The sequence below is a fragment of the Engystomops pustulosus genome, chromosome 11 (genome assembly GCF_040894005.1).
Source record: "Engystomops pustulosus chromosome 11, aEngPut4.maternal, whole genome shotgun sequence".
Lineage (NCBI taxonomy): Eukaryota > Metazoa > Chordata > Amphibia > Anura > Leptodactylidae > Engystomops > Engystomops pustulosus.
The window spans coordinates 59,477,740-59,492,295 of NC_092421.1; the positions used below are offsets into that span (position 1 = coordinate 59,477,740).

Here is a 14,556-nt window from a genome sequence, read left to right on the forward strand (position 1 = left end):
CTGATGGTGAAAGCCAGCGGATGGTGATCAGAGGAAAAGTTCATTGACATTGATCATGAGTTTATGTTGTCCAGTGACAGGGGGTGGGGTAGGGGGCTGCGATACAGAAAAGTGCCTGTGTTAATAGACTAGAAGTGGAAATTCTGGCCATGAATAAACGATAAAAAGGTTTTCCCCACTAATGACATTGGGCACAGCTCTGCTGACTTCTATAGGAGATCTGCAAGGCCTTTCTCTGGTGGTCCTACACAGTTAGTGACTATGATGATCTGCTAATTAGTAGGTGTCCTAACGATCAGATATCCAGCCAACAGAAAATTATCTAATTTTATCCATGTAAAACCAAGAAAATTAGTTTCTACTATACTTCATTTCCATGCGATACATATGACCTCTGGTTGCAGTCAATGAATTACTTGTTTACATTGTTACAAATGTCACAAAAAGCAGAGGGATTCACAACTTTTATACTCTCCGGGTGTGTATTGAACGGTCCAGGCTCTAGAGGAATGCATTTCATTTACATTGATACATTGTAACACATTGTCAGGACAGATATGCACTCTGAGAAGTTTAGGTCAAGGAGGATTGTCTATAGTGGTTATAGTAATTTGTGGCAGACACTAATAGCACAGTTTCTATTCACTGACAGCAACTTATAGATTGAATACGAAGAAGAATTCATTGGATAGTCCAATCTAATTAATCCACAGCAGATCACTAAGATGCTTTATTGTTTCATAAGCACTGATGCACTACATGTGCCGCCATACGGACGCTTAGCACCGCAGTGTCCCACGAGATCCAATAAGAATGGCCATATTTCTGTTGGCAATTAAACTGCGATTGATTGATTTTTGGCATGAAATCCAAAGCATAGATACATAACAGCTACATGGGTTCTTTATTATGGATCATTGTAAGAAAATGTATTTTCATTTAGAACTTTCTCTCTAAAATACATAAAATTGGTAAAAAAAAAATAGGTATTTAATGTTTATTAAAAAATATATATATATAACCCCAAATGAGAACCTGACCTTAGCACTACAGAAGGTTTTTACTAGGGGGTTATTGCAAGGTCTAGGTGCCGTATCATTATAATAATATTCTCACTGTGATATAGAACAATATATAAAAGTATAAGTGCATAACTTTCTATGGCAAAGAAAAAGAATCGATCCTTTATTTTTAAGCAATTGTGCACTTATTAACCACATCCCCAGATCACACAAAGAGATGGAGGATAGGGACATGCTGCTTTGATGTGGGATATATCACATGTAACCGAGGGCACCTCAATTCATGAATCACATTCTGTGGTTTCCTCAACATTTGACGGATCACTTTTACACAGAGGTCAGCCTCATGTGTCCAGCTGTACTGACTGATCACTGGCCGACAACATCACTTTCAAATTAATAATGTCAGCCGCCACCTCCTCTGTGAACCCGGAGCTTCATTTGTAAACGAGTGTGATGAAAAGGGGGATTAATCTAAAACAGAGCGCCCATTTCTGCAGACCCCAAGCCAGTGCACATAGGGTGACACTTATGAAAAACTGGCTTAAAGGACAAAGGTGCAACAGTCCGAGCAGCCAATCAGAGGCTAGTAGAGAAAATTCATCAAATGGTTAAGTGGGTGAAGCTGTCGTACACAATCCTCATTGATGTGTTAACTGGAACAGTTTTAGATATGGAATATATCAATGAAAAAAAAAAACAGAAAATGCAACAAAGAAACCCTTAATAAAAAGATTCTATACAAAGTCATAAAAGTTTAGTGCACACATATAATTACATAATTGTGGTCTACTCATCTGAGACTGCGCTGCATTTAGAAGCACAGTGGGGAGGTGGTTGTCCCAATAGCAGAAGCGTTTTGTAATTAGGAATGAGCAACACATGTTTTGCATTGTATATGGCAAAACATGTGTTACTTGTTCCCTACCGCAAGCATATAGGTCTAAAAGCATCTGCAGTCAGGACAAGTTCCTTCCCCTTTTGCTATGCGCATTTCTGCACCAGTGTTTCCATTGCATTTGACAGCATAGTCCAACTCAACTAAAACCCACTTGGGTCCTCTTAGTGGCAATAGTGTCCATTGTGTGTGGGTTCTGGTAATCTAGAACTCCTAACACAGAAGGGAGCAAGCCTAAGGTATGTCATCCTACTTCTAAGGGTCTATCAGAAATGATGTGCATTGAAAAACTTTCCTTTTGTGTCTTCTACAGTGGAAGACAACTGGTCTAAATTTTGTTACCAAAGTGCAACTTTTTAGAACTGTGGACTATAACAAGTGTATAGAAAAAGAGGTTCTAGAATCCAGTCTTGTCTCGGTGAAGGTCTAGATGATGCAATCAAGTTCTAGGCAAGTAGGTTACTTTTTCATTATCAACTTTATACTTTGTATTTGGGAAATGTTATGCTGGCATAAAGTAGATTGAAGCTTTTTATGGATACAGTCAGGACCATAAGAGCGAGTGTGAAAAAAAACAAAAGGCTACGAGCAAGTTTAACTAGTGAGGTTAATGTCTAGCCTTCACTGGGAGATGTGCTCATAGAGATAGGAGTGACAGGACTAAGCTTTCACGAAGGTTAACAAAGGTTCAGCAGGTCAGGACAAGGCCATTTTATCAGTCATGTCAGGCTTAGGCCATGTTGATGCAGATAAGTCATTTTCCTCCCCGGAATTATTTCAGTTAATTCATTTTGGGATTATGAGTAAATATAAACAGTAAGATATGAAGTTTAGTTTGGATGCAATGGATTTATTTGAACTTTTAACACAGTAATCATTGGAGGTCATTTGCCACCGCTTTTGGGTGGTCATCCTCATTGTGAGAGTTGTTTGCCCCCTTATGAAGTAAGAGGACGCTCAAGAAGTTTCTTAGTTTAAAATGGAAATTAATATTTACAGAGAAGAACTCAAGGGACATGGTTGGGTCATGTGTGTAGTGGGGGGGAGAAACGTCAGATATTCAGAAAAGTAAGGGAAACATACAGAACTTTACATCCACTTTAAGATCAAGGCTTTATTGTAACACATGGAATTCTTATATACAGAAATGTACAATGTTGCCCAATGATAAATGCAGGAGGGCTTTAATACAATGTATGTATCTACATATGACGGGCAGGTGCCCATTCTGAGTGCTCAAAAGTTTACGGACACAATATAAATAACTATAGAACTGTACAAATTAAATATAAAATAAGTGAATTTATAAAAGCAGCTATGTACATTAAGATGCTATATATAATTTTATGTCTTTACAAGGAGGATCGGGTTCTTAAACTGTGCTCTTAAACGGTTTGAATTGTGTGGGAAGATTGTCCACTGGATAGACGATGGGACCAGTCTTCATGGTCGGTGGCCCATTTAGAAGATCCCAGTCACAGCTACGGCACAGCTCAACAATAAAAATCTTTAGGAGGATCTTGGCAAACTCTTTGCCCACGCAGCTTCTCACGCCACCACCGAATGGAATGAAACTGAATCGGGAGGAGTCTTCGGGGAACGGAGTTAGAAAACGGTCTGGGTTGAACTCATCTTTGTTGGGGAAAATCTCAGCAACGTCATGAGTGTCGGCAATGCTGTATATGACATTCCAGCCCTTTGGAATCTGATAGCCCTTGAAAGAAAGAAGAAAAGAGATGCATAAATACCAAGGCAAGGTAACGCAGGTAATAACACTATATAGGTGTGACATGCAGCACTGGCCAGTCTTACAGGATGCTATAAAACCGTAAAAGAGGTCTGCAATTAGGGTCACCATGAGCCAATTGACAAGCATGAAATTGCCTGCAAGTTGTCAGATGTTTAGTTCACTGCTGTAAAGGACCTTGTGAACTTACCAGGGTTAGATCAAAGACTACGCCACTCTACATTCAGGAGAGCATACAATAAAATAAAGCCAACAGTCACCTCCTACAATAGCAGTAGTAAATACTAAACCTCAAATAAATTCAGCTCCCCTTTGTAGGTCTGTCAAAAGAAACAAGTATGCGGGCAGGAGACACATGCCCTCTCAATTCATAGGAGGTTGCATCAAGCATTTCGGACTTCCTAGCCAAGTTGCTTCTTTCGAGCTGGCTATCCGATGGGTTAAGTGTTAACTTTTGAAATGCTGATACTAAAAGTCTCGATTGACCCCACTACAGAACTTTACATGTAAAAAGTTTGGACACTATAAATTTAGACTTGAATAAAGTTCACATAAACAGTTGAAAGAAGTTTGAAGTAACCCCACCGAGGTCCTACAGGTCTACAAAAACATTTGTGTTCACCCAATTCACAGTCTTATGAAGAGAAGACTTACATTTAAGACAAATGTCTTCAAAGCAACCCGAAATCCACCAGGAACGGGTGGGCTGAGGCGAAGGGTCTCCTTTAAGACACAGCTTGTGTATGTAAGTTGTTGTAATACATCCAGGGTTAGAGCTTTCTTTTCTTCAGGATTATTAGATAAGAGACCCTAAAATGAAAGAAAAATTGTTAGTGGAAAGTTCATCAAGTCACCAATCCATTTTCATACAGGGACCACAAGGGCAAGGGAACAATTTTCACAAACGTCTTACCTTTGCATCAAGTTCTTGACGGACCTTCTGCACAACCTCCTTGTGAAGTCCAAGAAACGTTATAAGAGATGTGGCAGCACTGGCTGTGGTCCCATGACCACCAAACAGGAGCTCGGTAGCAGATTCCTTCAAAGCCTAAGGAAGCAATGATAGCATTTTAGAAGGATGAACTCTTGTGGTCCTATCAAAAGACTGTGCTAAAGCTATAGACAGGGCAAGCAATCTCAGGAGGTACATACCTGCAGGTTCACAGGTTCTCCAGACTTCCGGCTATGGTCAATCAGCAACTGTAAGGCGTCTTTACAATGACCTTCTGGTTCATTCTGCAACTTTTCCTTGATGTTTTCTTCAATTTTAGCATGAATTATGTTTCTTGCCCTTAGACCCTTAATACAAAAACATTAAAAAAATTTAGAGAAGCACTCTCAAGACAGAGACGTGTGTAGATTACCAGGTCATATAATAATTGATGATGCGAGATCAGTCCTTACCTTATAGAGACCACTAAATGGGACATCAATGGGAAGGGAGAAGAGATTTCGGATCATTTCCTCGAAAGCTTCCACCAGAGGTTGTTCGTGTGCCGGGTCCATCTGGTCAGGCTCGAATCCTAGAAGTAGTCTCATGGCTATACGGAACATGAGGCGCTTGACGGCAGGGTAGACCAACACGCAGGAGTCATTCTGCATCCACAGGTGAATGGCATTGCGCATCTCCTCCTCCATGACTGGCACATAGTTCTCCAAAGCTTCCCTGGAGAAGGCTTGCATAATGACCTAAGACAGGAGAGGGGACTATGGTTAGAGGTCCATATGATAACCTTACACTAGGTTAATGGGATTTAATTAATAAGAGGTGAAAAGGTTGCTGCATAACTAAGTGACCCCCTCCTGGGGAAGGGATTAGTGCCCCCCTCCCTGTCCCAAGCCTAATGCAGTAAATGGATTAATCAGAACCACCCAGAGAGCAGCACTATGACTCCATTAATACTCACTTACACCCTATCACAATTAACATGTTGACCCAAGAGCAACAGGTTACTTGCAGATCTCAGAGTGGACAAAGGATGGCGCTGCTGCCCCACACACACAGAAATAGACCCACATCAGAATCACCACAGCTGTATTCACACGCGCCTTTACGCATTGAAAACGCAAGGGAAAGTGCGCTCACCTTCTTCATGTGCTTGTGCTGGCTGTCGTGCAGGTTGGAGAGGCAGTCGCTTCCCAGGATAGTACGGACAGAAGCCGGCCAGTGCACGGACACCAGCTTGTGCTCCCCGAGGAGGATCTGACGCACGTTCTCGGCGCCCATGATGCGCACGGTCGGGGTCCCGAACAGATGCGTTTTGTAGATGTGTCCGTACTTTCTGCGCTTCAGCTGCAGGAATTTGCGTCTCTGCAAAAGGAAGGGTTAAAATCAGTGAAGTGAAGCACTGGATCCGCTTGCATCTGGACGGAACCTATCGCCGCGCAGGTGCACATCATTGATGGTGAGAGCACCCGACACCGAAGGTGCACATCCACAGATAAGGTGGAGAGCACCCGACACTGTAGGTGCGCATCCACAGATAGGTGCAGAGCACCCGACACTGTAGATGCACATCCACTGATGGGTGCAGAGCATGACACTGTAGGTGCATATCCACAGATGGGTGCAGAGCATGACACTGTAGGTGCACATCCACAGAAGAGGTGGAGAGCACCCGGCACTGTAGGCGCACAGCATGACACTGTAGGTGCACTTACCTGTAGCACCATCTGCAGGGTCTCTCCAAAGAAGGGCATCCCCATAGTGCCAGGGGGCAGGGGGTACTGGCAAGCAGAGTCCCTGCAGCTGTAGCAGTAGAGTTCCCATAACTTGGTGGCAGTGAGTAGCAGCAGGACTGGCAGCACCAGGGTGCACAGAGCACTTGTGACCAGGGTGTACAGCTCCATGGCTTAGTGTCTCCCCTTCATAGAGCTCTCAGCCCCCAGTGTCGCCCTTATATAGTAGCTCCAGGTCTGCCCCCTTTTTTTTTTTTCTTACCTTGCTCAGATAAATTAGTTCACACAAAGTTCATCTTTAATTGCAGATTGTAGCATCAGTGCAGGACTCCTCCCCCAGGGACAAGGCTGCCCAAAATCTTTAACCATTTGGATCCTCTTCCCACCTCCAGAGCTTCACACAATCAGCAGCTTTTGCTTTGAAAAGGTGTTAATTCCCCCAGCACAATGTCCAGACCCTTAGAGCTATGCAAGTCAATGGTCCATTTAATAGAAGGGTGTGTGCTATTTACTTTTTCTAATGCATCCTGGACTGAGGCTTAATCCCCATAGAAAGAGAGAGAGGCACGGGGCTTCCCCCTATATAGAGATGTAGTAGTGCTGAGGTTAAATCAATTTCCCCGGAAACTGGTCAATGAATGAAGATATCTGTTCACCTAAAGCAATTGCCAATAAGCGATTACCAATTTGCTGTATTATTCCATGCCTTCTCTAATGAGCCGGACAATTACTTTCCATAATGATTGGTCACTTCTAATAGGGACGCTTGCCCTTTCATCGAAAGTGATTTCTGTTATAGAAGGTCGATGACTGGCTTGTTCCAAACCCTCGAAGAGTCATATGATTGTGTTAATTAGCAACTGATCCACAAATTTGTACTACATGAGGATGACTGCCATGTGTCATCCATATTTTTCACGTTTTCGGAGACTTCTGTGGGAAGGGATAGCCTGCAAACATGGGCAGGAATAGGACCTGTTCTGAGTTTTCTACTAAATCCACATTTTCATGTTTATGGGTCCAGCGAAATTAATGTGATTAGTGTGACGGCCACAAAAAAAAAAAAACAGCACATGGACAAAAAAAAGTTTACAGATGGCCCGAATTTTATGACCTCAGAGGACGTAACAGTGACAAGTTTTGCTGATACAAGACTTGATCCTATAGCTGGGATTGCTACCCACTATAAGGTCAAAGTTACTTCTGAATGATTTGATAAAAAAATATTTCTTTTGAACACCATTAGTCTAGGGACAATTGAGAGTTCAAATTCATATCAGGGAAATTCGGTAATTTGTTTCCTTGAAAACATCCAAAATTAGTTGATTATCAACAAAGCCTTTCCACAATCCTGCTACCGTATATTACAGCAGATTATGTGCCAGTTGTTCTGCATCCACCAATGCCCTCGGCCTGTAGATGAATTCCTCCGTAGTGAACATTCATGCTATGGATTTATCCGCAAAACAACATATGCAAACGCATATTAATAGACATTTTCCATGGAATTTTTGCTACTTCAAATCTGGGGGAAAAGCACGAAAGATCTGATAAAAATGAGGTTCTATTCATGCCATGGATTTGTCCACAGCAAATCCACTACAAAATCTGAAAAAAAGTTTTTAAAAAGTGTTAAAAAAAACCTATAGACAAATCCATGGCATAAAATTACAACACATCAAGATTCATCTTTCAATTCGATCTTACCTTTGCAGAAAGCAAAGAAATTTTGGAACTTTTTCTGCAACTTCTTGTCATAATCTGGTATCTTTAATGGCGAGGAGTGCAAGATTGAATGAATGACAGAGTGCAGTGCTGATGGCCATGACACTCCTATGCAATACAATGACTTATAAAGGTCAGTACAACATATTTATTTATGTTTTTAACTGGATGTAGAACAAGCATTGGCTCATCCGGTGTGCACGGAAGGCTTGACCCTACTACTTGTGCTCTATGAACCTTCAAAATTGCCAATTCATAGCTTTATAGGGTGAGGAGGCTGCACCTTGGTACCTGAAGGGTCAAAAATTCCCTCCAATCCCCAGGCAAATAAGAGGAAAATCCTTTATATGAAAAGTAACAGTTCTGTGTCCTGTGCACATGTTGGTCTGGTCAGACCTGATGATAAATTAGCAGTTGTCGATATCTGGTAATCTCATTGTATCAAAAAAAATTGTATCAAAATTGTATCATAACAGCTATCTGTATTTCTAGCCTAACACGGACTCTTTTCAAACAACGTATCCTTCCTTCCCTGTCTTGTGTTCTGCTCGGATCAGACCGAGGGCAACTCTTCCCGTCCCTGGCCAGTTTTATGCCAGTGTTTGACCCCCATGTCCAATATCTTGTCTGAACTTTTGATGGAGCCACCAATATTGAGGTATCGCTGCTGTCAGGGTATTTAGTACCCTCTTTATTTGACGAATATTATTTCCGGAACAGACCATAACAATAACTATAAAGTTCTATGGAGATATTGATTGACAGTCCTAGGACTGGGGCAGGATTTGGGCTGATTGCAGGAGCTTATGGAGCATAATGAGGTGCTTAGATGTGGAACATCAAACACTGTGTACAGCCAGAGACATTCCTCCTATGTTATACCATTAGCCTGGCCTGCAGTTCACCCCTGTTCTCAGATTGTATTTACGTTCAGGGTCCTGAGAGGAATAAGCAAGGAAGAGGAGCAAGTTCTTAAACTTATGATGCAGGGCTAATCGCTGGTTCAAACTCAGGTCAGCAGGGAAAGCAAGGTTATATTAATAGGTAAACACCCAGCTATTGCCTCCCACAAATAGATCACATCCTCCACTGTAATGCTATGTCCTATGGGGACATCAGATGATCGTAGGAGCCGGGAAAAGAAAGTGCATCACCCCTGGAAATCACCCTGCAACGCATTATATCATCATCACCCATAATGCCAAACATAGATCACGTGGAACTCAACAATGATCATTGCAACGACAACGTCAATCAATGTCATTGCCGGAGGAGTCCTGAATGTAGCGTGGAACATCACAGAGAGCGGGTGTATGAATACTAGCAATATATTATCAATAATGAAGGGTGTATGGTGTGACTCATATGATCAGGTTTGCTAGAATGACCCTTCTGATAAGTGACCATGTAAGGTCGCATGCTCAGGATTTTCTCAAACAAGTGCCGCCTGAACCTGCATCGGACATGACCCGGACAGAACTGATTTATATATCGCACACCTCGGATGTTTTTCACTCTCCGATGATCCAAACCTATCAGAGAAAACTTGCTCAATGAATTGAAAAAAAAAAAATGGATGGCCCTGAGATGTCGTACTAGTGCGGTCAGTTTTCCTCACATGTGCTTCGAGGAAGTCACTCGGAGATCCAAGAATCTGACACAACTCGGATGACCCTAGAACAGTGATGGCAAACCTTTTAGAGGCCGAGTGCCCAAACTACAACAAAGACCCACTTATTTATCGCAAAGTGCCAACACAGAAATGTAATTTGTGATTTATACTCCCTTCTCTGTCACAGTTTTCATTGATACCAGCCCCTGAGGACACCAATAAAGCAGAAAATAGTCCCAGGTAGAGCTGTCACTTTAAAATAGATCTGTGCACAGCAAGTCCTGGGCTGTCTGGGACTGCAGGAAGATACCTGGAGTCATCTTTGGTGATGGCCTGAGTGCCCACAGAAAGGGCTCTGAGTGCCACCTCTGGCACCAGTGCCATAGGTTCGCCATCACTGCCCTAGAACTATAAAAAAAAATGGACGGTCGGGCAGCACTAGGACTGAAATCAGACCGAACTTGGATCAAAATGGTATGATTTGGCGCTCGGGTTTGCAGGGAACTTTCTTAAACTTTTGAAATAAGCTACAAGACTGATGTATTATAGCAATCCCTTACTATAGAGCACATCCTCAGACTGATTTTTAAGCCAGGCTCAATTTTGAGAGAGCTGTGATCTATAGCCATGTCTGATCTTAGGTAGTCTGAGACACACCCCTGTTTTGCAATTGGATCAGTAACAAAAGCCTGGACCAATGGGGGTATTAGACTACCACATATTCCCTGCAGGGACTGCAGTCAAGCAGTTAGATTGCAGGATAACAAATATAAACCATTCATATATAATATATTGACTTATATAATTTTTGTACACATGGGTAGATTAATTCGTCCATGGATCCTGGGCTGGATTAATATTATAGCCCATACAAGTCGGAAATTCACTTCCTACATATGGTACTCAAATCGGCTTCTTGGTGAATGGAGGATCCATCCCTCCTTCCTGCTTTTAATCTGTGGTTTCAGGACCTTTGGAGGACATTGAAAGGTCCTGAAATGGCTCTTGTGTACTTGTATATTGAAAGCAGGAACAAATGTACGAGGATTTCATGGGTGAAGGCCATTCGGTGGGTATAACATCTTAGTTGACAACAAATGATTTCTCTATGTCTCCTAGATATGTATATATCACTGTTATGGGATGTTTGGCACTAAACACAGATTCCTGAGCTGTGAAGGAATTTCATCCTTGCTCATTGACCCTTCATGCCACTTTTCTCTCTGGTCTTTCATCTAAACCGGATGAATGGTCGACATTGCATCTGTAGCCTTCTCATAAGATGCTCACTACAAGGCCCTGGGGTACAGTCTCTAATATTACCATCAGGCCAGGTTCATATGTATTCCTTACACCCTTACGTCAGCAGAGATATAATGTTTATTGATGGGAATTTGATTACCCTAAAATGACCCCTGTAATAGGACTGTGCTTAGGAATCCAGCTCCATGCTGCTTACCCTGCAGGGTGTAAGAATAAGCCATATGTATCTCAGTGGCAGCAATTTGGAATTCAGACCTTCTGCTGTGTTCTAATGAATGAAGTAATTTAATACCGACCTGTGTTACCGTACCTGGGTGTGCTACGCTGGGCATTGTTGTGGAAATGTGCCCCTCACACCTGACTCCAGGTGGGATTATTGTCATTTCCATACATGTAGGTGAAAACATCAGGAACAATGTATCCAGGGGGATTCTGAATGTGCAATTAAAATTCATCAGTGGGATAATGATACTGGTCACTGGGCCCTGCACTAGCCACAAAGGTCATGTTTTGGCAAAACAAACTTTTCCCCTCTCTAGATACAAGTCCAGTTGTTGTTACTATTCTCCCATTCAATGGGTTCACTAATAACCTGCTCGGATGCTGGTTTCCTGGGAAGAGGCCGAATAAAGGTTGTCAGGTGCCGGGATTATTTTTATTGGAAACAAATGTGTAACATGTAAATGGAAGTACGACGAATACAGGAGTAAAATTTAATCCGAATATTTTCAACAATACTAGAATTGTTAAAATTTGGGTTAAAAATGTGTTTTAGATATGAATAAGCTACTGTTACCCATTCGGCCAGGGTTGTCACTTAGTTTTTTTACAGTATTGAGACAAGACAAAGCTAAACCTGCTAATTTAGAAGAGAACAGCAGACTACGTGTTATAGTATGTGGGTCTCCCAACTCTCCTACAGCGTTATCTGGATTGGGCATGTAGAATTTAATATGCCCATTCCTTTGCCCATTGCAACCACTCAGGTTACGTTCACACGATACATTGGAATTGCGTATAGAAACTTCAAGCCCATTTGGAAAGTATTGCAGATTTGTTGAAACCTGAGCGCGTGCGATTAGGAACAAGTAACCTGTGTTTTGTTTAATAGCGAAATACTTGTCGCTTGTTCCCGATCGCAAGCGTTTAGGTCAGTGGTTCTCAACCTTTCTAATGCTGTGACCCCGCAATACAGTTCCTCATATTGCGGTGACCCCAAACCATGTACAAGAATATTGTATTCGTGCCAAAAAATGCAATAAAATCGTGGCTCCGATGGCTTTAGGCGACCCCTGTGTTTTGATCGTTCGACCCCCGCCGGGGTCGCGACCCACAGGTTGAGAACCACTGGTTTAGGTCAAAGCGCGTTGCATTGAAACTCTTCCCCACTGCACTTGTATCACGTTTCTAAATGTAATTTGAACACGGTCTTTATCTATGCTTATATCAGAAAATACATGAAAGTTTTTGTTTGCTTTTGTCTTCTGTTAATAAGTGACGTCAGATCTATGAAGCAGCAACTTATCAACGTTCAGCATTGAAATATACGACTACAGCTGATCCTCCAAACTTCGCCGAACACATACATGCTCGATTTAGCCAAGCATGCGTTGTGTTTGGGTGAGTAGGAGGACTAGCTCTTGGCTTATGTTATTTCATTGGAGAAGAACATTGATAAGCAGCTGCCTTATACATCTGACGTCACGAGAAAACAAAATCAAGCAAGAACGGATTCCCGTACCGATATTCTAGTTCACCTGTAAACTATTCAGCCCTGAACAAAATCCTAAATACAGTCACTACTTCCCAACATCATCCAAATATCACCATGTTCTCAAATGGCCCCTCTTCCAAGTCATAGCTGCAAAAGTGGAGCAATTATTGTTCTTAGATAATCGGGTCTTGGAAATAATTATGGCAGCCTCGGATCGCTCCCATTAGGTTTGCAATTTTTTGTATGCAGATTGGTGGGCAGAAATCATTCAGTTATTCCCCGAGCTGGCATGTCCATCGTAAGGGACTAACACAACCCATAGGATGATGCCGGAGACCTTCAATATGGAATTGAGCAAGTCCTGTAATATTGCTCACAGGAACAGCTGAGGCTCATGTGCAGCGCACGTCATGATCTCATCACCTGAACTACACGAAGAGCGACTTGCTCATTTGGAGATCTGTCTGGAACATCACGTGAGAAAGTTTTACTCATCGCTATAAATGGGCTTGCCAGAACGAGCCCCAAAGGTAAGAAATTCTCAAGTTTAGTGTAATATATGGCTGGACAAGAAGGTGCAGATTCTCAAAACTATAAAGGAGTCAAAATGCAAAATGGGAAAATTCCTCAGACAAATATTACTTCTAATGAAATTTACTTAAACTCCTAAATTGTTTTATAAAAAGGGTGTCATAAGGAACAATAATGGGGCTTGTTTGCACCATGATACCTAATTTCCATTCTTTGAGCAACTCTTGTTGATGCCCACTGCAGACCCCAACCTTAGCCCTCAACCAGAATCCTACAATATGATTTATTAAACTGGGTATGGACCTTCAACATATCTCAGACACAATTTACTTCCCTCAAAGGTATTCCTCTAAAATGACTAATACACATCCATTCTCGCTTTGTCCAAGCATCCATCTGTTTTCCATGGAAGAATTGCAGCATGTTGAAGTTTTGGACAACCCCCTACATATAAACACGTTGGGTTTTACTGATGAACTGGTGGATTTATCTGACTTATAGGCACCTATTCCCAAAGGGCACATGAACATAGCTGCGGATTCCAAATTCTGGAAAATAATCTGCAAATATAGTAGACGCTGATTCAATTCCACTTATTCCAACTAAGATGTGGGTAACGGGTGGATTACGACTGCCATGGGCCCTGGGCTGTATGGATATCATAACTCCTACGAGTCTGGAATTCACTTCCGACATATGGTACTAGATTCCCGATTCTTGGAGAATGGAGGATGTGTCCCTTCTGACAGCTTTCAAACTGCTGTTTCAGTACCTTTAAGGGTTTAAGGGCTCCTGTCTACATGTGTATTAAGAGCAGAAATTCACAAGGATATTGTGGGTGGTTTAGATGGCCGTGGGCCCCCTAGAAGGCTTGGGCCCCGGGCTAATGCCCAAATCGCCTCTACTATAATCCACTATTAGTGGATACTTACAGAGTGGATCCTTCTTTAGTCAGGTCGGCAAACGGCCTTGGTCTATCTGTGAATCACAGACCAACCACAGCGCAGAGGACAGAACTCTGCGCATCATAGTGATATATCATGTAAGGAGACCCTGCTTTCCTGCTAAACAGCGATACCAAACTGTAATTGTGTAACTTGCATCATAAATGACTATGATACATAGAGTGTATGCCCACAAATAGGATATTTATTCACCGATACATATAAAACACCCATATCTAAACCTGGCATGGAAGACCTTTCCATGGTCCTGAAATTTGCTTCTTGACAAAGTATCTATTTCTAAATTCTCCCCAGATCAGGGGGACACCATATTTCCTAGAGCTTTACCCCTCTTATTAAACTGTCCCTCGTATTATATGATAATAATTCAGCTCTAGCTTAGATAATCTCCAGAACATGG

The 14,556-nt window shown here is 42.1% G+C and overlaps 1 protein-coding gene across 1 annotated transcript; it reads right to left on the bottom strand.

Annotated features, from left to right (window-relative positions):
• Positions 1-3,014: 3,014 nt before the first annotated feature.
• Positions 3,015-6,581, bottom strand: CYP26A1 (cytochrome P450 family 26 subfamily A member 1). Its single transcript, XM_072130056.1, has 7 exons — positions 6,329-6,581; positions 5,754-5,978; positions 5,072-5,356; positions 4,820-4,966; positions 4,581-4,715; positions 4,322-4,477; positions 3,015-3,634 (listed from the first exon to the last, which is right to left on the bottom strand). The coding sequence occupies exons 1-7, from the start codon at positions 6,515-6,517 to the stop codon at positions 3,293-3,295; spliced, it is 1,479 nt and encodes a 492-aa protein (XP_071986157.1). The 5' UTR covers positions 6,518-6,581; the 3' UTR covers positions 3,015-3,292.
• Between the last annotated feature and the right edge of the window lie 7,975 nt (positions 6,582-14,556).